Below are 10,343 nucleotides of genomic sequence, written 5' to 3'. Positions count from 1 at the left end.
TATACTTCTTCAAATGTGAAAAAAGAGAAAGTCAGGCCTGGGAATATGAATATCAAATATTACAGAATTATATAAGCTTCTGTGGTTTGGATTTAAAAGTCTCCCACAGGCTTATGTATAAAAGGCTTGGTTTCCAGGTTGTGGTGTTAGTGGGAGATGGCACCTTTAAAACATGGGGCCTTAGTGGAAAGAAGGTGGGTCATTGGTGGTGTGCCTTTAAAGGGGATATTGGCATGCTAGCCCATTCTCTTTTCACTTATAAACATAAGTGGCTTCCTGGCCATGAAATGAAAAGTTCTCCTTTGCCACATGCTCCTACCATGATGTGCTGTTTTGCAAAGACCCAAAGCAACAGGAAAAAGCAACCATGTAACTGAAATCTCTGAAACTATGAGCCAAAATAAACTTTCCTCATTTTAAATTGATTGGCTTAGTCTTAGGTGTTTTGTCATAGTGACAGAAAGCTGAGTAACAGAGAAGTTGAAGAGTATTAAACTATTTATTTATGTGCAGTTTAGTTTCTTGCACAAGGTAGGTCATAAATTATATTAGTAAAATTGATTTATTATGGAAGTGGAAGCAATGAACAGAAGGTGTGTGGGAAGGGATGGATGCTTGCTAGGCCCCTTGGATATAAGTTATTAAGGCTTTTCTATTTCTGAGCACTGGAGAGAACATTTACTTGCCCGCCCAGGTCACCTTCTTTAGGGGACTGCTTGCTCTTCTTTCTATAATACCCCATTCCCCCAACTCCTCTTGCGGCTATGATTCCTGCTGTTATGTAATCTTGAATCTGGGCCCCAGTTGCTGGGCTCAAGGTTAGGTTGCTGACATGAACCTGCCTATTCCTAATAGCATCTTGTCTCTCAGCCTTGCTTCATTAAGTTTAGGGAGGTCCCTGAACCAAGAATGGTCCATCATAATCCTCCATTAGTGTTTTCTCTCTGGTAACAGAACCAGTGAGAGGGAGATCTTATCCACATTTCCTGCCATAAGAAACTAGTCTACAATGAAAGACAATGATATACTGTATAAAGAAAGGGTGTTCAGGTGGCATTTGAATTCCTGGTTTCTTTTTCATCTCAAGCCTAAAGCTGCATCCCTGCATTTCACCTAGACCAACTGTGTAACTCTTCCTTTGTCTGATCCAATCAAGTAGCTTCCCAAGCATTTCCCTTTTCTAAGCAGCACACATTTATGGCATATGGTATGGTTTTGACACATGGATATATTGTATAATATATATTAGGTATTGAGCATTTCCATGACCTCACACATTTATCATTTCTTTGTAGTGAAAATAATAAAAATCCTGTCTTCTAGCATTTTGAAATAGTCAATACAATATTTTCACCATAGTCACCCCATTGTGCACCCTAGAACATATCCCTCCTGTCTGCACACTGTACCTGTTCACCAATCTCCCCATCACCACCTCACTACTCTCCCCATCCTCTGGCCACCACTATTCTATTCTATATCTATGAACCTGCTTCTTTAGGTTCTCTATAAAAGATCGTGGAGTCTGTGTCTTCCTGTGTCTCAAACTTTTCCTCCTGTACAATTGTTCTGGTGAGATCTTATTTCACTTAATTCAATGTCCTCCAGGTTCATCCACGTTACACCAACATACTTTATTGTTGGGAAAACCCCTCCTAATTTATGAATATCAAAAATGGTTAGAAAACTAACTTATGGACTATCAGGAAATACAAAAGGACAAACGAAAGTTTTCTGGCCTGGTTCCTCTCAGGTTAAATTACTGACATAAACCTGGCAAACCCTAATGGCACCTTGTTTCTCAGCCTTGCTTCACTAGGTTTAGGGAAGGTCCCTGAACTAAAAGGGTCCATCATAATCCTCCATTAGTGTCTTTTCTCTCTGATAACAGAACCAGAGGACAGTAGTGTTTGGGAGCCTCATTTCCTTTAAAGAAGGTGTTATGGTTTAGATGTGGTGTCCCTCAAGCCTCTGCCCCTCCTCTAATCCCCTGTTCTCTTGACAAGGACCTAAGTGTTGTTCCAGCAGACTGTTGACTCAGAATCAGCAGATAAAATCCTCTTCCTTCTCTTCCCTCCCAAGAGCAACTGTTTAACCAAGGACAGTTGGAAACTGGTCTGTCACTGGGAAATGCCCCCACCCCAGAGTTAGCAGTCATGAGGGCACTAGTGTCTGAATGGTGGCACTCACACAGGGAACAAAGCTGTAGAGGGTTGAGGTTAGGAACAAAGGAGTAAGTTAGAAGTGGCAGGAAATGAGGGGTGTGTGTGTGTGTGTGAGATAAAAGAAGAGGCGATGGAAGGGGTTCAGAAAGAAGATAGAGGAGGCTGCAACTGTCCTGTCACCTCAGGAAGGTCCCTTTCTCTTCTGGGCCTGTTACCCATCTATGCAAAAGAAAATTCAGTTGGGTGATCATTGGGGTCCCAGTTTGCTTTGAATCTGGGAGCTGGAAATACAAAGAAAGGAAGTCACAGGATAGTTAGTGACGCTGGTAGTGGCAGGCAGAAGGGTTGACTGGGTGAGTAAAGGGGACAGTAGTGTTTGGGAGCCTCATTTCCTTTAAAGAAGGTATTATGATTTAGATGTGGTGTCTCTCAAAAGCTCACATGTAAAACAATGCAAGAAGGTTTGGAGGAGAAATGACTGGGTTATAGCCTTAGCATAATCAGTGAATTAATCCCTGATGGAATTAACTGAGTGGTAACTGGAGAAAGGTGGGGTGTGGCTGGAGGAAGTGGCTTATTGAGGGCATGGCTGTGGGGTATATATTTGTATCTGGAGAATGAAGTTCCTGCTTCCTGATCATTATGTGAGCTGGTTCCCTTGGCCACACTCTTCCGCTATGATGTCCTGCCTCACCTCAAGCTCCAAGGCATAGAGCCCATCTTCTATAGACTAAGACCTCTGAGACCATGAGCTCTCAAACTTTTCCTCCTGTACAATTGTTCTGGTGAGATCTTTTAGTCATAGTAGCTAAAAGCTGACTAAAACAGGAGGAGATGATGTAGAATATTGCAGACAGAACCGGGTGCCTGGGGCAGGTTAGAAGGTGAAGCATTTGTGAAGGAGGTGTTCTTACTTCAATTAAAAGAACTCTTGACCCACAGTTGCACTGACCCAGGCTTGAACTCTTGTTCTATTGCCTCCTGGTTTTAAGCCTCAGGTTTCCCACCTGTAAAAATGTTTGTAATAATTACCCGGAGGGATGTTGCGAAGAGCACTTGGCCTTACAGAGCAAGGACCTGCTGCAGAGCTGAGGCAGCCATGGAGCTCCTGATGCTGGTTCTTATGATCATGTCAGAAAAGATTTCAGACATGTCACTGAGCAACAGATGAATTTATCAGAAGGGATAGGAAATGGTGAGAAGGGGACACTCAGGGGAAAGAGTGTCCAGAAAAGTTTCCAGAGTCCCACCCAGTCTACCTCTTGACATCTGACAGCGGGACTGCCTCAGACTTCCAAGGCCCCACTGCTCATGGTAAAGGTCCAAGGCAGCTTTGGGTCACTTCAGCCCACACTGATTCTAACTGGAACTTGTTTGTCTCCCTGAGTTCTGGAATCTAGTCTGGGTAAGGATAACGAAAGTCCCCCCCCCCCCCCCCCCCGCCCTTTAGGTAACCTGTGTTCTTACCAGCAGGGAGACTTTCTGTCTGGATTTGTCCTGCAGATCACAGGTTGTATGCTGAGGAATGTAACATTTCTATTGACTTAAGCCAAGGCTGCAAGTAAATTGCCTTTTACAAGAAATCATGTGGGAGTCAGCTCAGTGGGCCCAGTTTACAGAATCATCCCCTTAACCTCATGTTCCCACTGCTCACATCTATTACCTACCAATGGGACAACTTGGAATGAGCTTTGCAGACTCTAAAGGCCACCGATAGGGGCTCAGTTGTCAGTCACTGGATCACTGTCAGGCGGGAAGAATTGCAATTCTGCTCCCCCTTAGTTGAGTGGGTGAATTACATTTATGTGCAACATGACCACCCCAGCCCCCACTGGACGAGTATGTATGAGAGACATACAATATTTCTTCATGTCTAAGGGAAGCAGGCTGAGAAATTCTGCTCTGTGTGGAGTCCTGAATGGACCAGGTAACACTGACACCTGGCTCAGTCCCTTTTCAGTTGTTTGGTACTCTCACTTGTCTGAACTTTGTGCATAAAACAGAGAATTATATCCATCTCACAGATGGCCCCAAAGATGAAAAGAGAAAATGAAGAACAAAGTCTTTCTGAACTGGTGGATCTGGGCAAGTGCCCCTGCAGAGGTGCAGGGGGAGGTGGGTGAATTGCATTTATGTGCAACATGACCACACATGGGGCCTGCTGAGGTGGGACTTCAGAATCAGAGCCTTGAGACTCTGCCTATCCCTCAAAAACTGTGACCCAGGCAAGTTGTTAAACTACACTTATCTACAAAGGGAAGTATATCTACACCCCCAAGACAATGAGAGGATGGAATGAGCTGTCCTCTCTGTATCTCCTGTTGTACCCAGCAAACAAAGAGCCAATTATTTAAGCACTAGGGTTATTATTGATGAAGTCCCTGACAAGTCACCTCCAAAGTTCCACACTGATTTTCCCTAATCCACATGTTAGAAATTTGAACACATCCTATATGCAAAACTCCATTCTTAGCTGGCATCCAATCAGGAGCCAATGGAAGCTTGCTGGGTGCAGTGGTACACGCCCGTAATCTTAGCAGCTTGGGAGGCTGAGACAGGAGGATTGCAAGTTCAAAGCCAGCCTCAGCAATGGCGAGGAGCTAAGCAGCTCAGTGAGACCCTGTCTCTAAACGAAAGACAAAATAGGGCTGGGGATGTGGCTCAGTGGTTGAGTGTCCCTGAGTTCAATTCCTGGTACCCACCCCCCCCCAAAAAAAAAAAAAAACCTGAAAGCTCACGGCAGGCAAGGGTTTGCAATCCTCTCAGACCGTGAAGACCTAATGTCACCACCGGGGCTGAGGGTAATGAAGTCAAGCTAAACTAAAGCTCTATGATCACATCTATTCCATTTTGAAAGGATCTGCATAAAATAATGGTCAAATAAGCAGAAGGGGTGACAATTATTAATTCTGCTCATCTTAAACCCAGTGGCCAGTCACCAGATTTTCTGGAAAGACCCAATTCCATAAACACAGCACACCAAACCACAAAATGGGGAATCATCTAGTTTACTGGGTGGTGAACTTCCACAATGCCAAAGAAAATGGAATTGATTTGGCACTTCACTTTGTAGAATGCCTTTTGGTGGTGTTATTTGGCTAAAATACTCTTGTGATACAGATGCACATGATGAATTATAAACTAAAATTTCAACCTCTAAAGAATCCCCCCAAAATATGGTAGTGTGGAATGAACCTACATGAGACTTGTAATAATTTCCATATCCCCAAATTGCAAAATAGCAGCAGTTAACATTATGTGCCAACTATTAAGTACTTTAAATTATTGAAATCTGTCATAATCACACTATGAGGAAAGTATGACAGGACATTATCCTATTTACCATAGATAAAGAAACTGAGGTGCAGAGATAACTTTTCCTCAGGCCATACAGGCTGTTAGGCTCTCAAGTCTGTGCTCCTAAGAGATGATTAACATGGAGCCCTTAACTAGTAATATTTGCTAGTTTTCAAAAAATTAATCTATCTTTAAATACACTGAAAATTTTGCTTTGTTTACTATTTGTACTTAGACCAATAGGTGAATACTGGTTAGAGTCCTAGAATATATGAAAGGGACATTACCTCCAGTTTGAGAGGTAAGTGGAGGGTCAAGGCAAACTTCACAGCAGTGGCATTTAAGCCAGGCCTTGACAGATAATTGAGTACTATGTTTACTTAGTAGGAATCTAATTAATATAACAGATATTAACAAAGCTGCAACTCAGACAACATCAGAAAACGGGTCCTAAACAAAATGCATGTTGTACGTTGTGACAATGTGACCTCTTCGGTCAACATCCAGTTTACTCAGCTTTCTAATTTCAGGTTTGGCTCTTACCTATATTTCTAATACCAACACAGATCAAGGAAGCCAAAACCTAATCTTTTGTCTCCTCTTTTGATAAAAATCTTTTATTGTCATGTCTCAGTGTGCAAAAATACAATATCATCTTTGTAAAAAAATAAAAACAAAAAATAGAGCACTCTTGCTGTGGATCTAGGCAAAAGTCTAACAAAATTTCCTAACACTACAGTAACCCGTTCTCATTATGCCGTAAAGTCAAATTAATGAACTTTGATGATGATATACTTAAACCATCAAAACCAATTAAGGCATAATATAATTCAAAATTCACATGCAGAGAAACAATAATCCAGAGAAAATATAATTACAATATTTTGCTGAAGATGGATTTGTACTTTTTAAAATTTCAAACTGGTAAGACTTGGATTGATGATAGCATAAAAGATACAGGATAGTATGCACTGCATATACATAGCATAATATTTTTTCTGAGACAGGGATTTGTGGTATATAGGAAGAAGAGCTCACATTCAAGACTTGGGTTTATTAAAAAAATCTCTTCTGTGCTAGATTCTGGATTTCTACTTTTTTTTTTCCAAAACTGTATCATAGAGCTTAAAAAAATTGATTATATTAGCAGTTTGGTGACATATTGGTAGAGCTGTTCTGTAAATGCTTCAGAAGAAAACTTCTCCTTCACCCTGGCTCTTCCAGCCAGACCCATTGTGGCTTTTAAAGAAGGGTCACGGATGAACTTTTCTATTGCTTCTGAGAAGTGCAAGGGGTCAGGCTCACACAGAAACCCTGTGACACTGTGGATGATGGACTCCAAGGGCCCACCAGAATTAACAGCAATGACTGGGCACTGCATGTACATGGCCTCCACAGGAACAATGCCAAAGTGTTCATTGCTTGGTGTGTAAAGCACACATGTGCAGTTATGGAGGAGTGAAATTTTTTGTTTGTCTGAGAAGGACCGCAGGAAGGTCACATACCCTCCAAGGTCAGATTGCTGGACCATTTTCTTCAATTCCTGATAGTGTTCCACGTTCTCCAGGACTCTCTCATCATAACCACCTGCCATGATCAGATGAACCCTCTCCCAATCTTGAGATGTCAATCGTGCACGTAGCTGTACTAGGGCTTCTAGTGCCAAAGACAGATTTTTCTTCCTTTCATATCTGTTAATGGAGAGGAACAGGAATTCTTTTTCTTTGGGGACTAGGTCATCAAGTTTTTCAGGAACAGTTGAGTCAAAGCTGGTGACATTCAGAGATGGGTAGAGAACATCAGGGTCTATGTGAGATAAAGACTTGAAGGTTTCCTTAAAAATGGCAGCTGTGAATTGGCTGTTGACCAAGATGCAGTCTGCCATGCCTGTGGTGTATTCCTCTATCCAGTCAATTGGGGCCCTGTATAGCCTTTTAAGAAAAGAATCTCTCCGGGTGAGCAGCAGATCTGGGAAGTGACAGTAAAACAGGATCTTCTTAGGCCGTCTGGCCAGCTTGAACACTGGGATACAGGCAGACACCTAACCAAAGCAAAAATTAACAGCAGATAAAGTGACTGGTCAACTCAGCCTCAACCACAGCAGAAGAACAGTCAACCTGCCCTCCCTACCAGTGGGTGGCTCCATGGGCACTTCTGATTTGCTTTGTATCCTCCTTTCTAAGTCCAGTACAATGACTAGTATATAGAAGGGCAGCAGACATTTGCAGAATGTGTGCTAAACATTCAACACTTCAAGTCCAGTGGTTTCCTCCCAGTGTCATCCAACAGAAATAAAATAAAAACCCAGCAACATTCAACATTTAAGGATGAAATTGATTTTAATATTTTTAATCATTTTAAAATGTAATCAATTCTAAAAAATATGAACGAAATGCTTGTTTTTCCCATTAAATCTTCAAAATCGGGTTTATATTTTATACTTCAGCATATCTCAGTTCAGACTTGCCATGTTCCAAGTGCTCAACAGCCATATGTGGCTACCTTGTTGTACAAGGTAGCTGTGGGATCTTTCTCCTCCTAAGAAATTAATAAATGAGCAACAGTAGTTTAGAGCATAGATTCTGGAATCAAGATTGCTAGGGTTTAAATCTCAGTTCTATTAACTGTGTGACCATGATCAAATAATCAACCCCTCTTTGGATTTGTTTCTTCTTATGTAACATGGTGACCATCATTAGACAAAAAACTAGTATAGTTTTTGTGATTATGAAATGTACTGATTTTTTATACTTACCAATTTATATTAAGAATTTAATATACAGAATGTGCTCCATAAATATCAATCAAAATCATTACTGAGAATGAACTAGAAACATTACCAGAGATTTTCCTATTGGGTAACCTTTACAAATCACTTAATCCCCCGCTCACTTGCATAACACTTGAAGGAGCTGAGGATATGGCTCAGTTGGTAGAGTGCTTGCCTTGCATGCACAAGACCCCGGATTCAGTCCGTAGCACCACAAAACAACAACAAAACAAAACAAAAACATTTGAAGAAGGTGAGCTTTAGGGATATTGTGCAAATATATACAAACCTGCTTAAAGCAGCAGATATAGAACTTGAATATTCCTACCTCCAAGCCCCCTTTTTTTCTCTACCCAGTATATCTCAACTGGCTGACACATGCAGGTGTTTGGAATGTTTGCATTTTTTGAAAAGAAATGACTTCCACATAAGCAAGGATGATCAAAAAAGTAATTGAGGAGTCATAATTAAGGAAACAAATGCAAATATGATGCTATTTCCACTTATCAGTTTGGCAAAGATTAAAATGGTTGATGATATTCAATGTGGACAAGAGCACAGAGTAATAGGCTCTATCACAGACTGAGGGAGATTTAAGCCACACAACCTCTTTAGAAAGCAAATTTGGTGACCAGTACTGACATTTAAAATGAAGTGCTCTTTGACCTACAACTTTATTTCAAGGAATTCACTCAAAGGATGTTTGCAGAAGTTAACAAAAAAGTGTAGAAATGTTTACCACACCACCAGCATCCTTCAATAGAATGCAGAAATTATGTTAAATTCAAACAAAAGTGCATTTCCTGCCATTACAAAAAATGAAGTGAATCTCTGTAATGATATCTAAAGATTCTCCAAATAAGAGATTTTTGCTGAAAAAAAGCAAAGTGCTCAACAGTAGGTATGTCATAATCCCAATTATGTACAAATAAGATGTATCTATAAACAGATACACACATACTGGTATAGCCACAACTTTTGGGAGGATACAGGCACTGTTGACTATGGCTACCTTAAGGGACCGGGATGGGGAACTTTTACATTGTATTCTTTAATACTACTTAAAATTTTAGTTTAATATTAAAAGTCCTGAAGAAATGTTACTTTTTAAAATGAAAAATTGAGTGTTGGAAAAAAGTCTAGAATAGCCACAGGTAAAGAATTTGGACTTTCCCTCAAAGACCAATAAGGAGCCATGTTAAAGTTTTATCGGGGATATAATGTGTTTAGTTGAGTGTTTTATTTTTAATGTATTTTGAATTTTGAGACGGAATCTTGTCCCGGCCTGGTCTTGAACACACAACGCTCCTGCTTCGACCTCCCAGCTTCGTGTTTTAACACCAAGACATTGCTGATGGATTAGGGTGGCCTGGAAGCAGAGTCAAGGAGTATAATGGAAAAGAGGGAAGACAACACACGAGTTAGATGTAAAAGGTGACAGAAGTGGACCGCTAATGCTAATGTGCTTTAGGGCTATCCCCAAGTCCCATCTGTGGCAGAGCGCCCGAAGACCTGGTTAAAATGCAGATTTCTGGCCCCACTTCAGGGCTCCAGGATAAAAGTTTCCTGGAATGTGAGCCCTGCGACACGCAACGACTAGAAAACAGTCTCAATCCCGGTCTACAGGCCAGTTCCGACCTACACTGGGCAGCGGTCCTCCCTCCGAGGCCCGGTGGCCTCCTCACCTGGTCGCACACAACCACGTCGAATTCCTCATCTGCGAGGAACAGCACATAGAGCGCCAAGAAGATCATGCGCAAGTAGGCGCAGACCGCAGCACCGCGGCCGCCCCAGCCCAGGCTGCGCGGCAGCCAGTCTCCAGCGCAGCGCACGGGTAGCTCGCGACTTTCAGCGAAGCAGTGGCTCGGGTCATAGTGTGCCGTCCAGATCTTCACTCTACACCCGCGCGCCTGCAGCGCCAGCGCCGCGTCCAGCACCAGCCGTTCGGCGCCGCCGACGCCCAGATCTGGGTGTAGGAACAGCACCGACGGGCCGGGCCCAGAACTCCCTCCCGGATCCTGACTCTGCGCCATGGCCCGGAAGCCGCGTCTACACCCCGAGCCCGAAAGAGGGCTTCCCGCAAGCTCCGCCCCCGGAACCCGCTGGCCACT

At 42.4% G+C, this 10,343-nt stretch overlaps 1 protein-coding gene across 1 annotated transcript; it reads right to left on the bottom strand.

The window, feature by feature from the left end:
* Positions 1–6,051: 6,051 nt before the first annotated feature.
* ALG2 (ALG2 alpha-1,3/1,6-mannosyltransferase) lies at positions 6,052–10,308 on the bottom strand. The gene is made up of 2 exons (XM_081282655.1): positions 9,918–10,308; positions 6,052–7,503 (listed from the first exon to the last, which is right to left on the bottom strand). The coding sequence occupies exons 1-2, from the start codon at positions 10,263–10,265 to the stop codon at positions 6,601–6,603; spliced, it is 1,251 nt and encodes a 416-aa protein (XP_081138781.1). The 5' UTR covers positions 10,266–10,308; the 3' UTR covers positions 6,052–6,600.
* Positions 10,309–10,343: the final 35 nt, after the last annotated feature.

The sequence above is a fragment of the Spermophilus citellus genome, assembly GCF_964194105.1.
Source record: "Spermophilus citellus genome assembly, chromosome: 2".
Taxonomy (NCBI): Eukaryota; Metazoa; Chordata; class Mammalia; order Rodentia; family Sciuridae; genus Spermophilus; species Spermophilus citellus.
This window is presented reverse-complemented; position numbering and strand designations above follow the sequence as displayed.